We start from the raw sequence: 26,888 nt of genomic DNA, 5'->3' as shown, positions 1-26,888 counted from the left end.
ATATGGCCTATTTTTCCTGCAAATTAACATCTTGCTCGCTAAGTTTAGGTTTTCATGCACATACAAAACAAACCATCTGATTTTTCACACACAGCTGGAATCCTGGCTCACCCAGGAAGAGCCGTCCCTGCAAGTATAAAGCCTTCACAGTAATAACGGATGGTGGTGCTGATGGTGTCCCTCTGTGTGTGTCCCTGCGAAATCCTGGGCATTGCCTTGCAAGCACCATCTGAGGTGCCTCGTCCTCTCCCCCAGGGAATGTCAGACCCCAGCAGTGTGGTTGTGAGGATGCGGGAGAGCCTGTCTTCCCTGGCAAGCTGCATGGTTACACTTTCCAAGGAGCAGGAGAGCTTTCCTGTGTGTTCACGGGATTGGAGGGTTGGCTGCATGCTTTGAGGCACAGAGCAGATGGTCCCTCWCTCCCCAGAAAACACAAATCTGGGTATTTTTTTTCCCCAAAAATGTTTTTTCCTCCCTCAAAATGCGCTGGGAGACTGAGCTGCAGTATCTGGAGAAAAAGCAGCCCCCAAAAGAGAGGATGTCATTTAGAAATCACCCACTCCTGGGGTGTAAGCAGCTCCTAAAATTGTCATCCCCTGGGCCGATGGTTCTGCTGCCTCAGCCAGAGAGGCCCTCCATGACTGTGGTTTCATGGTGAAACCTTTTCTACTGTATTCCAGGACAGTTTGCATGCAGTGACTGAAATACGGTCCAAAGGTGGAGAGACCTGAGGGGAYGCAGGTCCTGAAGCCAACTGAACAGGCAGGTGATTTGGGTGCTGTGTTTTGGCTCAGCAGGACTGGGTCCTATCCTGCTCTGCTGTAGATGTGTGTGTGATCCCGGGTGAGTCATGCAGGTATATTATTGAATACGCACATGTATTCACTAAGAGAGACAGGCTTGGCAACATGGTGCACAGTTAACCGCTGTGGAGTGTATTGACTTGGAGGCTTTCTGTGCTCATAATCCAATACATCACACCAATTGATTTTTATTAACAGCAGCCATGTGGCCAGATCTCCACGGGTCTCTGAAACCACTGAAGGAAACCCTTAGAGCGGGTAACCATGGTGAACTGGTGACTAGGGTTTTGGGGGGGAAGATGTGATACCTGAAGCATCTGATCTTTTTTATTGTAATCCTTCTGACCAAACTGAATGCCCCAAGTGAGACCCAGCCCCTCTGAGTGTTAAGGCAGTAGGGCAGAAGAGGAAACGGTATAGAATCTTTCAAAAAGCTGTCAGGCATTAGATGCAAAGTTCTCAGTTTCCTTCAAAGGGGCCTGCACTTTTAAGTGTGTGATGCTTTAGAAAAATGCACTCCAAAAACTGGGGTGGGAAATTGGTGCCCCTTCTGGGGGAGGATTCGGGCTAGGTCTCTGGATCCCTAGCATTTGAGTCTGTTATTAGAGCAGATCAGCACAGAGAGTGTCAGTGACTGCAGGCAGCTCTGCACATAGCTTTCTGTGCAACATCCAAATGGGAGGTGTTGCAGCTGGAGTGCCTTTCCATGCCCTCCAACACCCCTGCCATGCCTTTAGACCCAACTTGGCATGACCCAGATAACGGGAGTGCAAGGGGATGCTGAAGTTTAACAGATGCTGGTGCTTTAGGTATGTGCAACCCACTTTCTGACTGTCTTGATGCAACGCTGTCTTCAGCTCTGGGTCAGGTTAGCCCTACTCCACCTCTCAGCATGGCTGAGGAGGACTGGGGTTGGGGATTTTTTATGTTCAGAAGAAATGAGTCATCAAGGAAAAGCTGAACTTCTGTCTATCACCATAATCCTTTCCTGCTCTCTAGTATGGCCCTTTCTCTCCCAGGTAAAAGCAAACAAAGACAACAAAGCCCCTGGTGCCAAGCTGGTAGTTTTCCTTGCTCTGATGGTCCCTGTCCCTGTTCTCCACTGTGTCCCCCAGACAGCAACGGATGCTGGCGAGTCCTCCACAGGCAGCAGGCAGCCTGCGGCAATGATGAGAGCAAGTCAGGCAGTGCCGTCCTATACAAGCCTCTGTCTGCTCTGCATGTGTGCATCTGCGAGAGCGCGCGCTCCCTCGCTTTCATACCCCCCCCCCTCCTCCAGCTCTTGTTCTTTTCATGAGATGCAGGGCTAGGGAGCCAGGAAAGTGGCACATTGCTGCCGTTCCTCTAGAGATTACTGTGGCTGGGCTGGGTCCTTCGCCCTCCCGGATGTACCAGGAATCTGCAGACACTGTTACTCAGGGTCCCAACCACCTATGTCCATCAAGCACCAAAAGCCACGTAGCCACCACCCTGCCACCAGCTGCAAGACGGGTAAGAGCTAGGAGTGCCTTGTTACACAGCTTCTTCGCAGGGCCTCGCTGGGTGATGAAAAGCCCTGTGGTCCTCTGCTAGATTATGAGCGCCTGGAGGGGCGGAATTTTACTTAATCCTGCCCCAGTTTTTTGTGGGGAAGAATGGCTCCGCAAGCAAAGCAGGAGGGGAAGGGTGCTGCTTAGATGTCACCCCCGTTATTGTCATGGCTGTGCTTCTCCCAGTGCGTTAATCTCCCTGTGGCGTCTTATGAATGGTCAAAGGGACACAGACACTGTTTCTAATTAGCAGGCGGGGACAGAGAGCAGCACATTTCTTGTGTTAACCCCCAGCCTGCCCCAGGCTGGGCTGATATGAGGAGCTGGCCTGGTTCTGGGGGTGATCTCTGTTTCAACTGGATTAGTGGTGGGCCTTTGATGCTGGGAGAAAACATTAGTTGATGCTGATGCCTGTAGCTCTGAGATCTTCGCTGTGTTTTGATTTTCCTTCACTATTATTATCATTTTTAAGTGGTGGATTATATTTCCTTTGAATATTTGCATCGAGGTTATCTGTGACATTGTGATTAGCACCAGGGCCGAATGCTGGGGCTGAGGTAGTTAAAAATAAGACTAATTGGAGCAAAAGGAGAATGTGTTGGAGGCGAGAGAACTGCATCGAGCAACGGCTGTAATGAAAACTTGCAGACGGCAGGAGTGTTTGCAGATGGGGGAAGAGCTGAAGGCTAATCCAAGTGGGCTCACTTTCCTGCAGCCCTGACTAGAGGGCTGCTATTGCTTCTGGAGGTCACTGCATGGACCTTGTCATGGACAAGGGACATCCCTTCATTCTGTTTGTTGAGTGGGAGCATAAGCTGGTAATTTGGTATAGCTAAAAACAATGCAATGGACCTGTCGCACTAATGTCTTCTCTCTGGCTTCTTGTCACTGCTCCTAATCCCGGACCTTAGTGGTTACGTTCCTCTGTCTTGGGAGTCCATGCATTGTCATGGCTGCACCTTGGCTCAGAGCATAGGGGGCTGTGCCCTGCTTGTCCTAGCTGTGCTGCCTCCGGGCCCTTCTCGGAGGCTCTCTTGTTCCTGCAGCCCAAGGTTCTTCCAGAGCAGATATACAGCACTGGCTCCAGRCAGGACAGGGCTGGCCTCTTGCCTGGCCGCCTGCCTACACAACTCTGGAGATTTTCTGCAGTTTTTAGGGCTTGACTAGTGCCAGCATTGGTAGAGCTGTGGTGTGCATCTCTGTCCAGACTGGCAGGACATGTGTGATTGCAGGCCAGTCTCCTAAGAGATTTGTGCTGGATGGAGCAGCCATTTTTATGAAAGAAGAACTATCTGCTGGAGAAGAGGATGAGCCTGTCTAACTCGTCTCATTTATGTTTTAATTAAAACTAGAGCAGCAGCCTCCAGAGATGAAAGAGAAGTCCCAGCTCACCCAGGCAGTTAACTGTGTTTGTATTTCATCATACAAGTCTCCACTCAACTGCTAACATGTTTGAAGTTGAGCACGTGCTCAGGTGTTTTGCTGCAGTGGGAGTGACCTTCCAGTGCCACGTTGCATTTCTGTGTAGTGGTTAAAAGCCCCAACAAATCCGTGCTGTGGGACCTGGATGCCCTGTAAGTCCAAGGCTTTGAAACAGCAGCAATAAGAGCAAACAAGCGCAGACTTTATCCCTTGTAAATGGATTTGTGACTGCAACCCCGAGATCTCAGGGCTGATTTCTAACATTCAGTAAATGACTAGTTCACAGAGCGTTCAGTGAGCAAAATGCAGGCTGCTTACAAGCACCTTGAATGATCGCTCGGCAGAAAATTAACTCTGTCTTTCAGCAAGCCTCCCTCCCTGGCCTGTGCCAAGTATCAGATCTCAATCAAGAAGTACAAGGGATGGAGCATCTGTGGTAGGGAATCTTTGTGGAGCTCTGTCTGTCTGAGTGGATCAGTCTTGGGTTCCCAGCCATACACACCAACTGCATTACAGACACTGCCATATTGACAGCGGCAGCAGTGCTGAAAGCTGGGAGGACTCCAAGGCTGCACAGAGCAGCTCTGTGTCAAGTCCAATCCTTTCTGCTTCCCTGCTTCACACTTAACAGCATCCTCTCCGAATTACGTGCACACACATACAGAAGCACCAACATGCTTCTTAACTTGGAACTGCTCCTGGACATGGGAGTATGTTTCCTAAGAGAATAATTATGAAATTGTAATAAGGTGCATTAAAGGGGAAACTCTTCCCCTTGATTCCTTCTTGTACTCTGCCACTCTCCGCCTCCCACATTGCTTAGCTGTTGTTTTTCATCCTGCCTGCCTGGAGGATTTGAGGAGAGAGTTGGGAGCACCCAGGYTGGGGCCAGGAGTCATCTAACAGTTGGAGGCATCTGTTCTGCTGCAGCAATCACAACACCCGAAAGCTGCAAACATGTCCAGGAGACACTTTTATCATTGACATGGGGGAGAATTTAAATAGCTGCCATTCTCTTAAGCTAAACCAGAGACRGAATTGTGGATCACACTTTATGTAAMTCATTTTTATTTTTGAACATGGTCTTTTATTTTCAAGGGGAATTCAACTCGGTGGGTGTCTCCTATCTCCTGCCCTGTCTCATTAGCRCATGAGATGAGGCTTCTTTTTATCAATACCTCCCATCCAGTGTATCAGTTGCATGGTTTCCTCACCTRCCCCTGAAACTCAAATTCTCCTTGTTCCACCTCTCAGGATTTCCTGTGTACCTGGGCTGATACAGAAGAGAATTTGAGATACAAGGTGAACAGAAACTTTAACTCCTTAAAAAAAAGTTTTGTGCTACATATGTGGGTGTTTAGTGATGATACTAGAGCTYCTTTTTGACAGGGGGAGCTGTTCTCTTGGTTGTGTCTCATGGGAAGACAGTCTGTAATTTGTTTTGCAGTTTAGGAACCTGTCAACATTAGTTGTAACTTCCTCTTGCCCAGACTGTCACCTTGTACTGGGCCAAGTATGTTTTTCTGCAGCCTGACACAGTGACCAGGGCATTGCATATTAGCTATCTGGTAGTAACAGTACTTTTAACTCTAACAGTTTTTTTCAGCCTTAATTGCAAACAGTGATGGAGAAAAGCAAACTATGGAGACAAATTAATTACTAATTTGAATAACCTTGGTTTTGGGCCCCATATTTATACCAGTCTGGCTTCTGGATAAATTTTGAATGATAGTGTGTCAGAGGGAGACCAAATGACACTTTGTGTCGTAAGAGGTTCCGCATGGTTTTTACATTAAATCATGGGTGGTTGTTCATTCCAGTCCCCCAGCACCAAAACAGAAGCTCCCTTGGGTCACAGCAGAAGCTGGACTGAGGCAAAGGCTCAAAGCCAGCACTTCAGTGCAAACCCTTATGCACCAGTCTCTCTGAGCAGTTCAGCTGTCTGTCTGTCCAGTTGTCCACTGGGAAGCAGTGACCACTGCAGGAGGCAGCCCTGTGTACTTGGTATTTTGCAGTCACAGAGCCTACAGTGCTTAGCTCCTTCCAGAGAAATCAGAGGCAACAGGGTCTCATGAAAACATACCAAAGAATGACTTCAGCTGTGGGGATGTAGCTGTCAAACATTGCAGTTGTCTGGAGAAGCACTTTCTTGACGCTAGGGAAAAACCACTCTGTCTAGCAAGTCATGAAGCACAACCTCAAACAAGTTTCTTGCAGCACTGCTGAAAAAGAGAGACACTGGCACGGAACTAGTGAAGGTCACAAAGCGACAGCAAATACAATCCCACATACAATACAATACCAAACCCTTGTGGCATGGATCACTGTAAATACGACAAGGCCTTGGAGTCAGAAATGAAAAGTGGAAGCGACAGTGGGGGACTCAGCATGATGGCTAGTTAAGCATAAAATAATGGAGTCCCGGAGAGGCAAGCAGACCCTCAAGGAAGTAAAGCAAGAGTGAGAAGATAGGGTGAAGTCTGCTTAAATGTCAAGGTGAAGGAGATTATCTAAGGCTAACCACTGGGATGTCAGCCAAGCAAATAAACTAGATAGTGAAGATGCTCTCTGATGTGCCAGCCGCAGGCTGGCTGAGGTAAGGCCCACYGTTGTCTTCAAGAAGGGTGGTCAGCTACCTGCTGCAGGAGGAGCATCTYTGTGACTGGAGATGCAAAAGCCACACAGCTAGGGGCCAGAGCTGCCTTCCTGGGCCTCCTGGAAATCTCGGAAGTAAGGGCAGCCAGAGTGGAAGGAACAGATTTCCTTGATTTTTATCCAGCAATTGGGTGGCAGTAGCTGGGACCAAGTGAAACCAGTGGTGGCGTTTGGTCTGGAAGAAGTTTTGGGGTAAAAACCACTCGAATGGCAATCAGTAGGGGCATGGATAAAATGCATGGAATAGGCAGGGAGGCAGTAAAAATAATAGGGTGAAAATAGGGTGAGGATTGTAGAGATAAGATTAATGTCCAGGCTGGTAAATTCCCTTCCACCCTGTCCAGTCACAGCCAACAATCCCAATGCTACGCATATTTACTGCTTGTGTGTTTGCCATTCGTAGGTCACGAGGAAATTTGCTTTTAAATATTTCTTAAAGAGATTTAAAATTTTGGATGAGATTCAAACCTAATATCAAAATGGGTTATTTTAATAAATGCTTTTAAACAGAAGCTACAGAGTAGTCAGAAACATGAGGGCCTTTTTGGAAGGAATTTGCTATAAACCTCTTCTCCTATCTCACAGAAGCTTTCTAAAATATTACCCTCTAAAACATAATTCTCTTTATCTGCAGTTTAATTACATTTCCCCTAGTGCCTGTGTCAACACAGTGCACTTATTTTGTTCCCAGTTAGCTCAAACCTGGCTGGGAAAATTAGAGAAGAAAATACTAATCTTCAGAGTCATTTGTGGGCTGCTCCAGAACCTTTTTCACCCCAAGAAATGAGTCTACTAACATATCAGAGTAATAGGGACTGGAGTTTCTGCCCAAACTGGTGATGGCGATGAGCTAGCAGTATGTAAAACTGGGATAAAAGCAGGAGACACAGTGCTTACGGTTTTGTTTTTTTTTTAATCCCATCCAGAGTTAGTCAATCAGAGGTTTTGAGTTGTTTCAGACGGAAGCAAAGTCCAGAGATCTGAATAACAGACCAGAATTATTCAAACTGGAGTTTTATTGACTGAACATTTTGTTGAGACCCCTTTTGTCCCCAGTATCTGGCTCCATGTGTGCTGGTGCGCATATGTGCGTGTGTGTGAGAGAGAACATGAATGAGATCTGTGGTATGTCCTGGAAGTATTACAAAAGTACAGTATCACTCGTGACACCCTGCAGTTGCCCAGAGAGAATGTGAAAGCGCGGAAACGCAGTAAGGCAAAAATGACATGTTAGAAGTTAAACCTTCRGTAATGTTATATTGAATTTGGCTTGGGTTTGGGGCAAGGGCTGAAGTTGATTGTTATTTAACTTGAACAAACCAGCCTGTTGTGTACCAGAGGCGTAAGATGAACCTCAACCTTTGACCTTGGCTGAGAGGAGATTGTATCAGCCCTTGCATTTCTTCAGCAGTTGTCTTCTGATAACTAGAGACACAATTAACCCGAATCAGGATGACCTGGGGTGTTGTGATGGGAGAACGAGAACAAGGCAAGTAATTTCCTTGCTAAGCTGTGCAGTGCAGGAGAGGATCCAAGCTGAAGAGCTGGGGTCATTCTCACAGTGCTACTAATCTTTGTATTTTCTTAATTTTTGTAGGACTGTCTTTCCCCAGGGATGTTGCCAAATGATAATGTGCTTTCTCAAGACACGCTTCCCATTAGTAGCACAAAGATATCAGGCCTGGCACTGTTTTAGTGGAAGAGAGGCAGGTGACTACAAGTTTTCAGAAAATAGGCAGGGGAAAGCAGTGAGAGAGAAGAGTAATGACTTGTTTAACTGCAGAGGACGTTTTAACCTTTTCTGAAGATCAGAGTCAAGATACAATAGGAGCTCAGAGGAAATGGGATAAAACTGGTTGGCACAGCTTTGCAGAAGAGTCAGTGTGGCAAAAGGGTCACCAACCATCACCAGTAGCTGGGAAGCAGAGGTCCCGCGTCACACGGCCTGTCCCCAGCCAGACTGGGGGCTGTGGCTGCAGCATGGCCTGAGGTTAGTGATGGAGACCCCATGGCTTGGACCCTTAGCGGGTCAGCCACCCACATAAGTATCTGGTGCTTCTCTAGCCTCCGGTGAAATCCATGCGTCATGTTACTGATGGCTGAGCCAAGCCCAAAGCTGAAGGTCATGCTGCAGCCCCACCACGGCGGTGCATATGGAAGCCCCTCTACATCCTCTGCCAGTTCAGGACAGAGGTCTGGGTCCAGAGAGAAAAGGGAATCGGAGCCTGTATCGCAGGGCGAGCAAACTAGGGAAGGTTGCAGGGAACCTGCTGGGGGGCAGGGAGCAAGCAGGGCTGCAAACATCAAGTGAGAGACGGGGAGGCAGGTAAAAGGGGTTAGTCACATCACTAACTCACCAGGTGGATTTTTTTTTCTTTTATCCCATGTCCTGCAATAAGGTGCCTCTCTTGCCTGTTAACGATTTTATTTGGCCCTGCCCTCACCGGGGCTCTTTAATTAAACTCCCCAGTCCCTTCTGTCTGTAGCAACTCTCCATGATCTGTGATCTGAGGACAGGAACCTTCCCTAAACCTTAGAGGAGTTGATCAAGATGATGCAGGCTGATGCTTTATTCCAGCGTACTGAGAGTGACAACAGCAAGTGCTTTTACAGGCATTTCCCTCTGCCTGCTCCCTGCCAGTGTCTGGCAGCCGCCGTCCGTGCTGAGCCGTAGCCCATCTCGAGCGGCTAGAGGCTGGGGGATTTGTGAGCAGGTTCGCACGGAGGTGGGTGCTGAGGGATGCAGTGAAACGTGCTGATCAGGTGGGCTCTTCGGCAGTGCCACCAATGAGCTGTGTGAGCCGGCTCCGCAGCGGAGCCGAGCCCCAGCCTGCCGGGTTAGGCTGCTTTAGTGCTTGCTGGATGTGACACAGAGCTGCTCTGAGCTGTGCTGCTGCCCGGGGAGAGGTGGGGAGGGGAGGTGTGTTGAAGTGACTTTCACCCTGTGCGGGGGGTTGTCTCTTAAGAGACTGCTCTGTTCTCTCCCCAGAGCCTCTCTGACTACACTGTTGGCAAAGACCCACCAGGAGAGAGGACAGGTCAAAGGCAGTGAGTATCTTTTCTCTGTGTCTGTCTGCAGTGCCTCTGTGTTCAGTTTATCTGGCTTTATTGCATGCAAATGGATGGTCTTAATTTCTTGAAGCTCCTTAGGTCTCTTGTGTTTTATACCTTTGGACTTGCTAATTTTTTTCTTGGGATGGCTTCTTTATCTTTGCTCAGGTGATCTCCTGGGGTGGTTTGATAATCTGAATGTCATAAGTGAAACATCCCCTCCCTTTCCTTCTCCCAGGGAGAAACCCCAAAACATATCCATGATGAGATTGGCAATTCTCCCTGACCAGGGGTTCTTTCGTAGGAGGGGGAGGTAGGATGAATGATGAAGTGTGAAGAAAAACCCTCACCGCAGACCCCTGCTGGAATGCCTTTACTGACCCACGGATTATATTTCTAAAGTCATAGCTGACTGGCTTTTTTTTGCAACCAAAGGGAGTACAGTGGGTATGTGAGCCCAGCAGTGGGACTGCCTTCACGGGAAGTGTGGGTCTCTGCATCCACGAAGTCGGACAGACTTTGGGACCACGGGGAAGTTCACTGCTGCTCAGTTGTGCAGGTTATTGTTGTGTGGGCTGGTGAGCGGGTGGGAGTGCAGACAAGCAGTGAGCGGTTTCGTAACGGTACCCCAAAGAGCAGGCTGCTAGAGGGGACTGTGAGGGACAGGGAACTCAGCAGGCGCCCAGCTCCGCTTCCTGTGGCCAGTGCAGTGCGGGCAGTGCGGCAATGGGAAAGAGGAGTAGGGGCTGCTGGACTCCAGGAGATCGTGTGCTGTGGCCTCACATGTGGGTGAGACTGTTAATGAGGAAATTTAAAGGGGCTTAAGGAATTACAAGGATTGATTTCAGTTAAAGCACAGCAAAGCAGCCGGTCAGGGTGGGGATTAAGGAAATGCACTCACTGGCATTTAGTGCAATCCCAGTTCCATTAATTTAGTTGGGAAGAGGCTTTGTGCATTTTTAATGCAGTCACGTTTTAAGATGGATATCGTGTTGGGCAGCCCAAGCTTTGGGACCTTCCCAGGACCAAGGAGAACAGGGACCTGGCTTCTCTGCACACAGCCTCTTCTCTCATTGGTTTCTTTGCCTCCTCTTCAATGTCCCCTCTGGACAAGAGGACATGGAGGTTATCTGGAACTTGGCTCTGTTTTGACAAGTAGGAAACATTTGTGCTGTGTTCACTGTACAAACATCTTGATCCTGCTCTCTGTCCCATCAGCCTCCTGGCTAGTGGCCTTTGCCTTCGTTCTCTGATGTGAGATTAGTTCAACCAGTTGGCCGTGTGCCAAGGCCGATGGGGACCCTGACACCCCTATGTCCCTTCTTCCTTCCTTCCACCTTTCCAGACTGTAAGTCTCCGTTGTGACTTCCCACAGGTTCCCACCACCCAGAAGAAGAGGAAATGCTTTAAGTTATTTTTGTGTGAGTGTTTGAGCCTGTGATGGTGAAAGGACCAGCATCTGCAGACGCATGAAGTCCTCCTGTTATTTTATTTGCAGTGCCAGCTTTTCCATGATGCCTGGCCAGTAACATCAGCCATGACGTGGAGGGACAGGGACAAGAGGTAGTTTGATCTTCTTAGCGAGGGCAGTCCGGAACTTTGCCTATTGAGGAGAGACCTCCAGAGGTGTTGAATGATGAGTACGATAATGTCAACTCCTGCTGCTCTGTGGTGAGCTGTGACGCCAAAGTTAAATCACTTTAGACCTGCAGCTGGACTTAACCCACGGTCCTGGTCTTAGAAGGAAATGCTGTCTCTCCTGTATGATCATCCCTCAACTCTGAACGTCTTCTGTTGAAAAATTGACCTTCCACTCTAGGAGGAGAGGATCAAATGGGTTGAGAACAACTGGCCCTTCTTTTTTGCAGAGGATTCTTTGATATATTTTTAAGTGCCAGGACATGAAACAGTAAATCCCTCCTTCCCACACTCCTGTCTTCTGCAAACCGCCCTGACTGCTGTCCAAGCCAGCCAGTTAAACGGTTAACTATACCTGGATGCCTGAATGGCTGCCTTACTGATCCCGCGGAGGTAACTGAAAAGACATGATGCATTCCTCACCCCTGCCCATCCTGTTGCCATCTACCTTGTCCAGTGAGCCTTTAAGCTCACTGCAGTGTCCCCTCCTTCCTCCTGCCCTTGCCTTGCCTCTCCACCTCCCACAGACCCAGTTTCTTTTCCTTTCCTTCTCCTGTGTCCTGTCTTGGAAGTCATGACCTAGAGAGCAGTGTTTCATGAGAGACAAGCTCCTTTCTTATGCCGCAGCATCTCTGTCTCCCATATACTGTGATTCCCTGCTGCAGTCCCTTGATCTCAGACATCAGAGAGAAATCTGAGCAGCATTGCGGTAATGCATGTCACACCTCTTGCTGAGAAATTTGTGAGCTTGCTAGAACAAACAGTGCAGGGAGGATAAAGGTTGGGGGCTGGGGGCATTGGGAAAGGTACCAGAAAGATCATATAGTGTGAGGGTTTGAGTGGAGCAGGTCCAGCACGCTCAGCTAGGAAGATGACACTTTGCAYGCAGTATTCTGCACTGATGTTTGAAGTTTATGTAGCATTTCATCCTGAGACCACTGGTTATGGGTCTATATTTTGAGCCTGTCCGACAATTTGTGCAACTAAAGATTTCAAGGTTTTGTGCCTTTTAAATGCTGTGAGCTGTCAGTGCTGCACCAGGGAGACACTCATTGCATTTAATTAACATTTAATTTGCTTTAAGATTACATGAAAATGTGCAATAATAGAAACTAGCTGAAGGGCGGGAGGAGAAGGGGGGAAACAGGCATGCCACAGATTGGCTCAGTGACTAGCACTGAAGTGTTCTGCAAGAATTACATATGGAAGGAAAAAATACTGTGCTTCCCTCTGCAGTTGTAGAAAGTATTTGCCGTCTGTTTGGCACCAGGGCTCAGAGAAGGGCTTCCTCTGGCTCAGAAGTGGGTCCAGCAGTTGAAAAGTGCAGACTTGGTTATTGAGTTCTCCCATGACCAGAAGAGCATGGCCCCCTTCAGTGTTGGGGGGAATCTAGTAGAAGCGATGCCCTCAGGCTGGAGAGGCAAATAACAGACTATGCCCTTCTTCTAGACACCATTTAAAGCCATTAACCAGCATCTATATGTTTTTGAGAGGAGACAATGCCAGTCCAGTCTAATACATGTGTGTGTTACATTTCCCTCTTCCTTTGTGTTTCCTCTCTTTCCAAGTCCTCCCAGTCCGACTGTTATGTAATGAATGATGCTGTGTATGCGTCGTCCGTCCCAGGAAGGGGCTGGCAAGGGCATGAGGGGCCTGCAGAGGACTGAAGGCTCTGGGGCTGTTTTAAAATTTAGAGGAAAAAGCAATAAAGCCATTTTCTGCATGGATAAACCTGTCATGAAAGAGACAATTCTAGTCTGCTTATGTAACCCTGAGTCTACAGAACCCGTCCAGGATCCCAGCTGGGCTCTCATGGCTCTGCAGCTCAGGCTCACATGTGCCGGTGCCTTGCTCCCTCTCCTCTTCCTCCAGCCCTTTCCTGTTCTCATGCACTGGTGTTTGTGCTGTTCTGGTGCTACTGGATCACGGTGACTGATTTCTGGTATTGTGGCCCTTTGCTATCCTCACACCCCTCCCCAGAGCAGAGCTTTCCAAGAAACCACCCCAAAGAGCAGCCTTTCAAACCTTGCCGCCAGTCAGACCAGTTGAATGACTGGTCTGGGTGAGCTTTTAGCTGCTCTGGGGCTGTGTCCGTCCTTAGCGTCTGCTTAGCACTGCAGATGTTTCAGGGTCCCTGCCTCAGAAGAGGGAACCAGAGATGCAGGTTTGGTTAGGTGCAGAGCCACTGAGGTCTTTTTTTGTGACTCTGGCTAGATTTGTAATCATCATCTTCTTTGGTTTTCCCCTGCTCACACCCCTGCTCCCCCACATCGACCACAGGAACAGAGGGATGAGGACTCGCCTGGGCTGCCTGTCTCACAAATCAGACTCATATAATGATTTCACAGCTATTCTTCCGGACAAGCCCAACCGGGCTTTGAAGTGAGTATAGCTGCAGCATCCCACCCCATCCCTGTTTCTGTCCTTCCCTTTCCTGCCCACCTACCCCCTCTACTTCTATTATCTTCCTTTTATTGTACTTTGTAAAGGCTTTGAACCCCAGTTCTTGTAGCCACGAGGAAGGAGGAAAACACAACAAAACGGATACAGCAGCAACTTTCTTAGAAAATACTCGGATCATTGATATTAGTTCATCCCTGAGACAAGACATGCATACTGTCTCCACTGCTGCACATGGGACATGTCCGCACATATTTGAGGACAGTTACTCCTCTATAATAGCAAATCAAAGTCTGAGCAGTTGACTCTGTGTAGGAGGTGACCAGCAATTTCAGGTCATTGCCCTCCTTAGCTAAGTCTTATTATTAAACACTACCAATATGTCCTATATTCGTTCACACAACACTTAGGGAAGATACTTTAGACATTCCAGAGTCCTGATTTAAGATGAGGGGAATGGATTCATTTGATCACAAGTTGCTGCTTACATCTGAACTAAGCATCTAAACTTCCCCTTAAAGTCAGGAGAGAGAAATAAACACTTCTGCAGGGGTGGATTTCATTTCACTTAACTTTTGATATTTACAGTGTAAATGTCTGTGTCTGAACTTGTTCCCTGGGACGCTGTTTAGAATCAATGAAGAAAAATTGGCCCCTTTTAGGGTGATTCATCTGACCTATTTTACCCGCCTACTTGAGGATGAGGTGAACAGAACCCTTTGTATCTCCTCACTGACTCTAAAGGGAGCCCAGGGTGACTTGCTCACCTGGAGACCTCTACACTGTAGACATCCAGAGTTAGGTGAGAAGAATTCCAGTCTTGGTATCCCTGTCAAACAGCCCCAGAGGGGCCTGGCAGCTGTGGGTAGCCTGCAATTTGTTTGTCTCTTCCTTTCTTTCAGAAGACTATCAACAGAAGAGGCTACAAGATGGGCAGATTCTTTTGATGTCCTTTTGTCCCACAAATGTGAGTAGAGATCAGATTTTACCTTCTGTTTCCCACGGTCCAAATACTGATTGTAGCTAGGGCAAGCGAAGCATGCACTCCAGAGCGCAAGAATGGTCCCTTGGGACCCTCCATCATTGCTCTCACTCCCCACTAGGCAGCGGTCACAGTAATTTGCAGGAAGGTGTTGTCCTCTGGTTAGAAGGTGAGGAGAGAGCTGTGGGTTCCCTTACTAGCCTTGCTCTTGACTGACTGGGTGATTGCAACTGGTAAGTCGTATGAAATCACACCCTGGCCTTCTCCAAATACTGTGGATGCACTGGACGCCTTGCTGCTGCGCAGAGGTTCTTCTAACTATTTTGTGACGCCAAGGCTGTATCCGCGTGTACCTTACTTTGGCAGATGCCCCTGGGTTTAGTCTTTTCCCAGAGCAGATGGCAGGCTCTCTGCTTGCTAAAGCTGCCTGGGTTTCGTGACACCAGCTTGTTCCTCAAGCCCTCTCCCTCCAGCTGCTCTTCTGAGCTGCCATGCAACTGCACGCTGCTACAGGGCAACAGTATACTGTAGGAAGCAGAGGAGGGTTTCCCCTGGGATACCGTTCATGCCACTCATCGCTCCACTGAAGTTATGCTGATGGGCATTAGTATTTTACCTTCACATTTGGAAAAGTTAGGTAAGTTTAAAAAAAAAAAAAAATCCCATTCCTATTAATACAACCCCCTTGCAAAATATTCTAATTCAAGCCAACACAGCAGCTGAAATTTTCAAAGCCATCTAGTGAATCTGGCAGACTGTTCCTGTTAATTTTAGTGGAAAAGCTGGTAGGTAGTTCAGTAACCTTGAGCAACTTGCTCTGTAGCAGTCCTCACCAGAGAAACCACGCATGGTAGCACTTAGCAGGGTATAATTTGCAGTTACCAATGCAAACCTGAAAGTTTCACATCCAGAAACCCAATGCAAACATATAATCAGCACACTTTATTCTACTCAGTGGATCAGTTCTGTTAGAAAATACTATTTTGCTTTGCTAACATATTCATGTTGAGAAATTATAAACAAGATAGCAAAGTTCACAGTATAGATTCATTAATGTATTTCTATTACAGAATAAAACAGGAACAAGTCAAGGTTGGGGAGATGTCAGTGTGGGCGGTGAACTATTTTATTGCAATAAGGAACTGACTGACTTTCTTACCAGTTCAGGGTTTTCTGCACTTATTTTAAAATATAAGTGTTGAATTATATTATTATTTTAAATAAAATGTGATTTTCTTCCGTTTCTACTGAAAAGACAACAGTTTTGGCAGGGAATTAACTGACAACTTTAAACAGACTGGCTGTCCTAGGCAGAAAAAGCAAGGTATAATTTTAGCAGCAGTATTTTGTTGAGATCATTGCTCTTGCAGCTAGTGCAAAAAAAAAAAAAAAAAAGTTTTTTCAGGGTACAGTTAAGAGGGAACATTTCTTTTGTCAAAATTCAAAATGAGAAGGGAAAAATGCACCAAAGTCACTAGGGTGCCTGGGGGATGGGAAGCGGAAGTAGACAGGTCATTCACATCAGCGTTACAGTTCTCCTTCTAAACTTGAGCCCCTATTCCTCCACCAGTGTAAAAGTCAAAATTTTCCTTATTGGGTACAGATTGCAGCAAAAGTGCTTCAGTTATAAAAGCCAGTGAAGTTGCACATCTAGGTACTGAAACGATACAGATTGTTCCTCTTCAGCTGACTGCTGTGAATGATATATCAAACCTTAGTACAATTATTTCATCCAACAGCCACCACAAGAATATTTGTTTTATTAATAAATTAGCCCTATAGAGTGATAGGTGAAATATCAATATTTTTCTTGCCTCTAGAAAGGGAAGTAATTCTGATAACTCTCTGGCACCTGATGAAAAATACTCAGTTCCTAATAGCAACAGAGATGATTTTTAAAATTTAAATTAATCTTTTTTTAACGGCAGTCATGGTGACATTATCTGGTGATCAGTGACAAAAACTTGTTGTTTAATAAACCACTTTCTAAAGGAATAAATCACATCTGCTCTGCACCTGAAGTTTCTGGAATTGCTAGTTTGACAGTCAAAGCCTGCATTTGGTAATAGTGATGCGCATACAAACAGCTCTGTTCAAACAGACGGTGTTATTTTAATTAATTGGTTTAAAGGACATAAGAGCATATATATACATAAAAGGAATTATCTTGTAAAATTGTTATGTATACTTGCATCCAAAATACAGAGGAGTTGCCAAAGACCTGTTATGAAAGCAGAACGAAACATATCTTTTTTTCTTGCTATTAGGAACATGTGCTAATGAATGTGTACTTAAGTTAGGCAGGTAAAGGAGCCTTGTGCCTTACCTAACCAAAATTTCAGAGTAAGAAGAGCAGTGCCTGGCTTGCCTTCACCTGCCAGTACTGAAAGCTGCCAGCTAATGTCCTATATCTAGGACAGGATAGAACCATGTCAGTGTAATTTCTCTATGACTTCATAGGTGACCAATATTAGCCAGGGAAATTTTCAATTCATGCTTGGGGGCACAGACTAAGCACCAGCTGGGCTTAGGGAGAATTTCCCCTGTGGCTGATAACATTAGCAGGTAGAGCGTTTCTACTTGACACATCTGTCATAAACTCCTCCTTCACTAGATGGACAGTTTTCACCTGTTTTGGAAGGGAGATTGCTATGCTGATTTCAGGGAGTTAAGAGTCTGGCACAGTCTGTCGCAGTCAATGTTACAGTGTTTTTTTTCCCCCCCCCTTCCGTCAATCCATTATTTGGAAAAAACAAAGTGTACAAGTAGGACTCAGGAGCTGGCTCTGGCAGCCAGAAATGGGCACAAATTCCCCAGTTCCCTGTGGGGAATACTGCAAGGGATTGGACAGATGCAAAAAAGAGCTCCAAGGAGCAAGAAGGTGGATCAGAGCTTCCTAAAAGGCTCTCTGAAGTGCCAAGGTGTGCAGGCTGCTCTGGTACATGAAGGTTCACACCGCTGCAGTAGTCTTTGAGAAAGACAAACGGGTTTTACTCTTCCAGTTCTTATTTTCATGAGTCTCCAAAAGGACTACAAATGGAGGTGATCTGATCAGGTACTATGCATCGTACATACTCTATGGACAGTGTTAACTTGCTCATTTTTGTCAAATATCCTGTGAAGTGTGCTGGCCCTGTGATCCTATTGCTTTAATGAATGAACTTGATAGTAAAGTTTGATCCTGACATGCTACTTTCTGGTAGCATCTTGTGTGGAGTATTGAAAAACCCTGGGTTTTGAAGCAGCCTTATGTCTCCAGAGATTCTCAGGCTGGGCAGTGCTYTTCTGTGTAAAGAGAGTGATCTAATTCAAATTTCTTAGTATCCAGATAAGACTCCTGTACAGCAGGCACCTTTCTTTCGTACTAGCACTGGGATTTCAGCATCCCTGAGTCTAACCCTGTTAGAGTAACTAAAGTAGAATTGTAGGATGCAGTTCAGCTCAGCTTCATTGATGGTCTCAGATGAGCAGGTCAATACAATGAAATCCTCTTTGTTTTTGCTAATGGGTGAAGCAAATCAACTTGAAACCATAGGGTCAGCCAGTCAGTCCCCATTCTGCAGCAGGAGCTTTGCTGGAGCTGATTGTGAGAGACACGTCTCAGCACAGCACAGCAGTGTTCCCTTGGGTCAGGGATTCTGAGCATGGCAAGCAGCAGGAGAAAGGAGTTCGATCCCACCTCACAGCAGGGAATTGAGAAAGCAAGAGACAGGATCGTGTGTGGCATGCTTTCTTGGGTGCTCAGGGAGCAAAAGAAGTGGTTTTAACATGCTAGTTTTTGGCATCTTTTCCCATTTTGTGCCACTGCAGATTAGCAGTGGCTCCCAGGGGACTGGAGCTCAGTGTGGTCTGTAGAGCATGTGCACATGCGTGTGAGTAACAGAGGAGTAATGCCCCTTCTGTACCCGTGCCCAGGAGGTGCAGTCTGGTCAGCCAGATGGAGATTCCTTTTGACAGGCTGCTAGAGGGAAATGCAGGCAATGGCATGTCTCATTCTGCATCCCTCGCGGGGCTGGACACATGGCTTGTCATTTGTCCAGAATCCAGCAGGACAGTCTGTCCTCAGTCCTTAGTCAGTTTTCAGTGAAGCATCAGATGCGGAAAACCTTTGCGCTGAATTTCCGTTTTTGTCTTGGGTTATTTTTCCCCTCCACTGTCTTTTGCGATCTCTGTACTCTTCTGCCCAAATTTTATTGTCCTCCTCCTCTCTCTGTTGTCTACACACTGCTCATCTTCCCACACAGCACAGGAATATCCCATCCTACTCCTGATTCTTTCTAAGCCAGAACAGCATTAGCATTAGCATTGTGCTAGTGACAGGCAGCTAACATTCACCAAAGCAATGTTAAGCAGCAGTGAAAGCATATACATATGCTCTACAGAGCATTGTGGCCTTGTCTCTTCAGCTCTGGACCCAATATGCTCCATACAGCTCATCCATTCATCTGCTAGCCACAAGGAGTCTATCTTTATTTCCTACATAAAGTGCTGATTGCCCTGATGGTGTGAAATGTATGCATTAAATAAATGTTTGTTGATAGCTTTCTCTGACATTGTCTAGGTGCTCGGTTATTAAACTATCTGCCTGAATGATTTAAACTAATCTGTCCTTCCTTGTTTTGCTGAGGTCTGTCTTAGTTAAAACCTGTGTTGCGCTTGCCAGTTAAGTCCCTTCTTCCACAGCCTTTCTTGCTGTAAAGGATCAACTCTCCCTGGCCTAAATGACAGCATTTGAACTGGATGTCAGGAGCATCTGAATCCTGATCCTTATGTAGTCACTGATCTGCTTGACAGTTTATAAAACACAAATTCTAGTATTTGTCTTATTCACAGGTGAGATGTAGGATTATACCTGTACAGTGCACTGCAAGATCTTGTGATGGGGTTATTGAGAAATACTTGTACAATCCTTCCCAGCAATCCTCTTGTGCATTCCCTTGGTTTGTTTGAATGGGCAGCAGGGCATGGTCCTTTTGAGGCTTATATTTACGCTGCAAAAGTAAAAGGCAAATATTTCCTGCTCCTCTAACAGGTTGTGATGTTCCCACTCAGTAGAAGAGTTCTATTTTTTTGCCTTCCTCCTATCTGCTCCATCAGTAGTGATTTACTCCTTTGGCTTAAAGCAAGGCTCACAACTCTGGCATCAAATTCCTGATTAAGTGACCAATAGCTTTTTTAAAGGCCATGCATCTAAAGCAGTACATCTCTGTTTTCTTGAATGGTCATGCCTTTAGGCTATGTATTTTGGGGATATTCTGTGCTGCCACATCTGAAGACTTCTAGTCCTGCTTTTCATTTCTGTGCTTTCTCTGTAACACATCCCTTTGGAACCACACTTCTCGGATGCTCCGTGTATCTTCCAAGATATTTCAGGAGGCTGACACAGTAGAAGATGTCTTCTGTTCATATCTCGTTGCAACCCAGTGCTAGTTGCCCCATGTTGCAAAAAAGCTGTCCTTTTGGGTGAGGTGAACTTTGAAACGTTTATCCTGATCATTCATGATTGATTCTCCCTTGATAGTCCTCGTGTGTACGAGGAGATTAAAGTCAACATCCAGGTCAAATTCCAGCTCAGATGCTGGCAGTCCTCATATCTACCTGCCCTCCTGACCTTTCAATTGGATTTGTCATTGTTCCGTGATAAACTGATGGGCAGCACAGTGTGGCCCTGATTTACTGCCATGCGGTCATCTGGTCTCCCTTCTCTGAGGCTGAACTCCGGCTACCCAGGCACAGCTGTAAATGCTGGCAGGCAGTCAAAGGCTAAAGGCGCATCTGTGGAGAGCAAGGCAGCCTCGAGTCAAGAATGACCTCTCCTGTGTCCCAGGCCTTCTCTGCAAGGTCCTCTCAGATCTGGCCTGATCACTTCCAGCCCCCAAAGGCTATGAGGAGGGCAGGACAGGAATGTATAAAGAAGTGGAGCACAGCCAAATACTATTATTTATCTATCATCTATCTAAACTTACTTCAAAATAAGCAGCTGATTGATGTGAGAGCTGGAGGCAGATCATGTGGAGACCTCCTGGCCTCAGCTGCTGTGACTGCTCTGGGCTGCTCTCTGGGGCAGGGATGAAGCAAAGGCCTTTCTCACCTCATCAATCATGAAGTCCATTTCTTCTAGCAGATACTACTTTTTGTAGATACTATATTTGCCATGCAAAGCTGCTATTTCTGGCAAGTGTTCCTCTGTCAGTGCTGGAGCTCTGGGGCTGTCATAGAGGAAAGGGGAGAAAAAGGTCAGGACAGAGAAAGGAAGGCAAGACCTCTGCAGGGACATGCAGCAGAGATTTTATGGTCATAATAGTGTATTTGGGTGCTAGAGTATGTAACATCAAACATCCCAGGAGCTGATGATATATAAAATGGCACACATCTTGGGGAATCACTGTTTTTTTCATTTTCATACTTTTTTCCTTCTGAAATCTGTCAGTTCACCATGATGTCCCTCCCTTTCCTTCCTGTAAAGACTCCTGGGTCTATTCTCAAGTCCTCCTCTTGCTTCCATGCATGCCCTGTGAATTTGATAGGCATTACATAGTGGAGGGGACACAGGTTTTGCAATATCTTTGTATCTCCTGGATTTTGGGAAGAGTAGCAGACCTAAAATGTTCCTCTCTTCCACCATATTTATGTACCCATGGAGATGCTCAAAACAGCCAGGGACAGCATGCTGCACTCCTGGAGGTGCCTTTGGTACTCTCTGCTCTGTAGGCTTGTGCAGGGCTTATAGCCCCAGTCTTGAATTTACAATTTGCACTGTTAACTGCTCTTCGGTGCTCATGGGCAAGAGCCCTGGCTTTGCCCTGCCCACAGTAGCAGTCAGAAACCCTGATCATCCCTTCTACAGATGCATTAATAAGTGTTAGGATGAGCTGGTGTGATACAGCTCTTTCTTGTCCTCCTGGGGCTGGCAGGAAGAAGCAAGTGTAGCTGAGGCAGGGGCATGCCCATTTTGGTTACTGGCTGCTGTACCACAGCAGCTCTTTGCAATGCAATGTGTTGATGAGCAGTTAGCATTGCAGAGCCCATCAGTGAACTGAATCTGTGAAGGAACATTGAGAAACCTAAATGGGAGCGTTTTAGCCCATCAGTTGGTCCCACCCGGCCTAATATCTTTCCTACCTCTCCCTTTGAAAATTTGGACTGCCGGACATCTCCACTGACTTATGCTCAGAAACAGCATTGTCAGTTGTTGTTCCTGTACCTGGGGCAATTTCTCTGGCCTGAGGTTCAAGACTTAGAACTGAAAAATATCCTCATGTCCTAAAATATCATCAGAATCAAAAGAGGAGCAGGAATAAGATCAGGACACAGAGGGAAGAAGATACATATCTTGTATGTGTGGGGGTGGCTATACATGCACACACTGCTAGCGGGCACAGTCCCCAGTGGTTACTCCTGTGCTTTTCAGTGGGATAGTTAGTGTTTCTTCCTTTCACGGACTGCTGGAGTTTGAGCAGCTGTATCAGTGGCTGAACTTTGGCTGCAGAGGGGCAGAGCAAAGAGTCCCCCAGTTTCTCTGCCGGTGGCAGTAACAGAGGCCTGGGGAGGAGGAAGAGATCCCAGGCAGGCTAGAACAAGCTTTTCTCTGTATATCCTCCTGGCATCCAAACCATGGTGCAGGGATTTCCTGAGCCAGGTGTTGCATCCAGACCACCACGTTCAAAAGCTGCGTGCAGACCTTTCTGCTGTGAATGTGGAATAGCCCCCAGCCCCTTGCAGCACTGCAGGAGGAATTTAAGTCCTATCAACCCTCCTCAGCCTTTGTCCATCTCTGCTGCGCGCACACACACATGTGCACTTGCTCCTCTCATCTTTTCAGTGCAAGTGACCTTGCTGAGTGCCTTCCCAGTTGCATAAGTATTTTTAGAGACTAACTTGGAAATGGCTAATGCTGAATCAGGAGGTTTCCATGTCATGAACTACAAATACTCAGACCCTATAGAAAAAACTAGGAAAAGTTAGAAACATGTTACTGGAAATAAATTAAGAGCTAAATTCATCCCTATGGTAAGGGAGGGAGAAAGGGCGTGTGTAAAACCTTCAGCTCTGTCAACTCTGCTTGTGCTATTCAGGGAAAGGAAATAAAAAACAATAGCTGTGTCCATAAATATGCCTAGACAGAGGTTTAGGAACACATAGATTTCCTAGCAATTTTTCCATATTTCTAATCTGCCCTGGCTGACTCAGATTATGTTACTGAAATGTCACAATTACTAAGCATTAACAAGCGATAAGAAGACTTTTACCACTAACTAGACAAGCAGTAATTATGCCGTGTCCTTTCCCTCTCCCCTTTATTGTAGCTGTAACAGTTAGACTAAGATCCTTCCTGTGTRTAAATAACAACTAAAATTACGTCACAAGGCAATAAAGCAAGGTGACAGAAAGCTTAAGAGACAAGTCTACAGATGCTATGTTTTATTAAAGTTTTCTCTTAATGACAACTGGGACATTACAAAGCRGGGCATTAACAAGCACAAGATGGTGTAGCAAAGAGAACATATTATTGAAGCTTGGTGTTTTCAAGAGGAACTTTTCAAAGGTTAGATAATGCAATCCCAAAGAAGCTTTTTCCTATGTTAGCTGGCAAAACACTCACTGTCGTTAAAAACAACAGCAAATAATGTTTGGTGCCTCTCCATTGGCTTCATGGCAGCTCACAAGACTCCAGCTAATGTAACTGTGCAAGTTACGGACAAGTCCCGAGATTGCAGACTGTGCTATCTATCACGGAGCTTGTGAGAAGACTCAAGTGGCCTTTGGTAGGCGGGCTGGATGGAGGGGTACCTGTTAAACAGACTGCTTCCTGCCCTTTCTGTCCTCCCCCTGTAACTATCCAGTGTCTCCCTTGCAGATGGGCTGGCTGCTTTCCGTGCTTTCCTGAAAACGGAGTTCAGCGAGGAGAACCTGGAGTTCTGGCTTGCCTGTGAGGACTTCAAGAAGACCCGGTCAGCGACCAAACTGGCGTCCAAGGCCCAGCGAATCTTTGAGGAGTTCATTGATGTGCAGGCTCCTCGAGAGGTTGGTAGGCAAACGCCCCAGGGAAGCAGAGCATCCTTCTGGTGCAGGAAACAGGCCCATCTACCCCTAACTGGAACCTGGGAGTGGGGGGGTTGTGTGGCAGCTCTCCCTTGCCTCCTAGAGGTGATGGTGAGAAGCCGGTAAGGAGGAGAACGCTTCCTGTTACAGGAATGCCGGTCCTGTCTGCTGCAGCTGTCTCTGCTTGCAGTGACTCATCCCCTAGTTAGGGCAACTACTTTGATGATACTTAGTTAGTCATAGCCAGCGAGTTCACTGGCGACTGCAGCCTACATCTCCTAACCTCCACCAGCTTCATAGTAGTATTTCACCTTGATCCTCTCATCTACTATCAATCCCCAAGCAGGTTACTGGGCTCATTTCTCACAGGACATTTTGTATAAGAACATCCCACGAATGACTAACTTGTTGACTCTCCAGGGAAGAGTGTTTATCTGCTGACTAACACTGAACTCAATTAAACCTCCTAAAAGATGCAAGCAATAACTCAGAGCTGAACAAAAAGTGCACTCACAACTTGAAGCCTGGAATTGTTAAGTCCTCTTTACAGCACTGACAGGCTGATGCTATTGTCAGATCCTGTGTCGTGATGTTGAGTTGTGTTACCACATTAATAATGCAACCAGGAGGGCGCTCGGTGGCTTTCCTCTTTACACCTACTCTCCCGCAGTGATAGTCCAGCTAGATAGCATGGGTGCTTATCACGATACAGGTGCCTGTAAGGGGATCCCTGTAAGAGGACTGTCTTTACTGTTTGAACTAGCGAGGCTTCTGCAGGGCCAGCGCAAGTACCCAGATTTACACCCACTGTTGTGGGCATCTCAGGTCATAGCTTGATCCCCAGAGCCCTTAGTGCCCATCTTGTCGTTATTTGTGAATGCTGGATGAGATTTTCAGAACTGCAGGACAGAATCTGGCCTGGATTAGAAATGTGAGYGCAGGTTGGATGGGGTCTTTCCTAAAACTGGGTCCTATTGTCAAAATTTTTGCATGCTAGAATATGAAATGACCTGTAAGTGACACAGAAAGCTAATCTATATTGCCATCATCTGAGTTAAGGCAAACAGCTTTACTTTCTAGACTGCTTTAAATTTGGATGCTGGGGTAATAATGACAAATAACATCCTTTCAGCCAGGTTTTAAACAATAGCCCTAACAAATGCTGGCTGTTTGCTAGGGAAGGAAAAAGGAAAATTTGTGGTGTTGGCTTTGCAAACAAACTGCAGTCATAACATGAGGGCTGTTTATTTTTTAATGTCCCTGCATAAGTTATTGTAACATGAATCTGTTATGGGAAAAATCAAACAATTTATTTTATACCAACATAGTTTAAAAACATTTAATAAGTTGCTTATARTTTAAACACTGCTAAAAGTTCATCCACCCTTAACTGGGCATGTATTGAAGAAAAAAAGAATAGCTGCATCTTGGTCAACAGGAGAAAGGTATGTTATGGCAGAGTTAGCATTTTTAGAAGATTTGCTACATAAATCCATGCTAAGAGCCTGAATAAAGTAACTTGATTTCAGGAGTGGTCAGASCAGTATAAATCTAGTTCAGCTTTTGCAAATTTGGGCCAGGATTTGTAACTCTGGATCACTAAGACCCACAGAGTTTGGGGCACTGTTTTACACGTGGATGAGGATAGGCACTTGGTTGTTCTGTTGCTTTTACAGCTATAGCTGAGATGAAATATGCTGTTTTAAGCAGACAAGCCAGTCGCTCAGTACCACATTCTCTTCTGCTACTTTCCCCAGGTGAACATAGACTTCCAGACACGGGAGTTGACAAGAAGAAATATGCAGGAGCCCTCTCTCTCTTGCTTTGACCAAGCCCAGGGGAAGGTGCACAGCCTGATGGAGAAAGACTCTTACCCCAGGTTCCTGAGATCTAAAATTTACACAGACCTGCTATCTCAAACCCAGAGGAGGCTCAGTTAGAGCAGTGACGGGGCCCTCAGAAACCATGTGCTTCCCACAACAGCAAAAGCCCATGTCTAAATGTGAAACTTCATTGGTGTTAAAAGCAGTGGGAATAAGAAGAGAGGGAGGAGTGGAGAAGTGGGTTTTCCAGAGTGTGATCCAAGTGCAGTATTAGGACTCTCTGTTTGAGTTTCTGTGCTTTTTTTGGTTAGTGGTAGCACCTTGCAGTTGTTGSCTCTCTCTGGCCCAAAAGCATATTCTTTGTAGTCACTGGGTCATCTTTTGGAAAGGCAGGTTTCCATGAAAATTACTACACTGGTTTTTGTGTAAATAATGTCACTCTACCCCTACATCCTTCCAGACATCTCACTGGCTCTCACCTATCCCCTATGTTTGGAGGGGCCTTAAGGGCAATTCTGAAACTTGTGTAGCCAAGTACGATCTGAAGCACTGACACTCACCCTTGATGCTGGGGTCTGGATCCTGGACTGTGAGGAGTTGGAAAAGGGAGGCAGAGAGAAGGCAAAGGCAGATGATTCATGCTGATTCCCAGGGTGGAGACCATCAGTGGACTCAGCTCACCTTTCCATTTTGGTTGCACACCTTATGACACCAGCTGCTACCCTCTCAACAGACCCTCCACACCTTTGACATGCTTTTCTTCCAGGGATGGAGACTAAATGTTACTTTGGTATGACTGTCAGGGAGCTGAGTTTTTCTCTTGAGAAGGTAATCGAAAAGCTCTTGCTAGACCTAGTCAGGCAAGTCTTCTGGTACAAATGATTGTTTTTCATTAATGTTATTTATTTGTACTGTAGTTCAGCCGCAGGACCCCACATGGGTTCAAGCTTCGTTGTGCTAGGCACTGTACCAAAACCTAACACAAAGAGGCTCCTGACCACCAAAGACATTACCAGGCTCAGTGATTTTTTGGGAAGAAACTGCCAGCTTTCGGGAAAGAGTCAAGAGAAGGAATGTCCTATCTGTCCTGTGCTGAGGTGCAAGAAGAGCACAAGACCTGTCTGCTACGTCAGATACCATTTTTCATATAGTACCTGACCAGCACATGGCAGGGAGAGGTAACATGAAAATCACAATTATATTTTTGTTATTTACTGTTTATTGACTGTTGTTGTTACCTACCGATTGCCCACTGTGTATTCAATACCGTGTAAAGAAATACTAAAGACAAAGACCCTGCTACATGGTGCTTGCTTAAAAACAGGACACAGGGAAGCATGCAGCGGGCAGGATGGGAGTCCGGGCGTGAAGTGGTATGCGAAGCGTATGTTGGCCCTATTCCCATAGCCTGAATAACTTGGCTGCAGGAGAAGACTGTGTGCAGATGTCAGTTGTGTAACAGCACCTCTGTGCTGTGCAATAATACTTACTATTTGAAGGTCCAATTTCCACGGCATTGCTTTTCCAGTTTATCAGCTGCCAG

At 46.3% G+C, this 26,888-nt stretch overlaps 1 protein-coding gene across 10 annotated transcripts in view; it reads left to right on the top strand.

The window, feature by feature from the left end:
- The window catches only part of RGS8 (regulator of G protein signaling 8), a 41,365-nt gene extending 14,718 nt beyond the window's left edge, over positions 1-26,647 (top strand). For 4 of the 10 annotated variants that reach the window (XM_026084737.1, XM_026084734.1, XM_026084736.1 and 1 more), the window contains 7 exons: positions 9,399-9,457; positions 10,836-11,491; positions 13,379-13,480; positions 14,401-14,465; positions 23,338-23,504; positions 25,280-25,401; positions 26,263-26,647. In XM_026084737.1, the coding sequence (XP_025940522.1) occupies positions 11,466-11,491; positions 13,379-13,480; positions 14,401-14,465; positions 23,338-23,504; positions 25,280-25,401; positions 26,263-26,503 (723 nt within the window). In that variant the 5' untranslated portion in view covers positions 9,399-9,457; positions 10,836-11,465 and the 3' untranslated portion in view covers positions 26,504-26,647. Of the gene's footprint in view, positions 1-2,165; positions 2,291-7,042; positions 8,400-8,740; positions 9,136-9,398; positions 9,458-10,835; positions 11,492-13,378; positions 13,481-14,400; positions 14,466-23,337; positions 23,505-25,279 lie in introns of those variants that run through there. The other 6 variants (XM_026084741.1, XM_026084739.1, XR_003256477.1 and 3 more) reach the window with 6 other exon arrangements.
- The last annotated feature ends 241 nt before the right edge of the window (positions 26,648-26,888 follow it).

This window comes from Apteryx rowi, unplaced genomic scaffold (genome assembly GCF_003343035.1).
Source record: "Apteryx rowi isolate R43461 unplaced genomic scaffold, aptRow1 scaffold_65, whole genome shotgun sequence".
Taxonomy (NCBI): Eukaryota; Metazoa; Chordata; class Aves; order Apterygiformes; family Apterygidae; genus Apteryx; species Apteryx rowi.
Note: the sequence above shows the minus strand (reverse complement) of the source record. Positions and strands in the feature narration are given on the sequence as shown.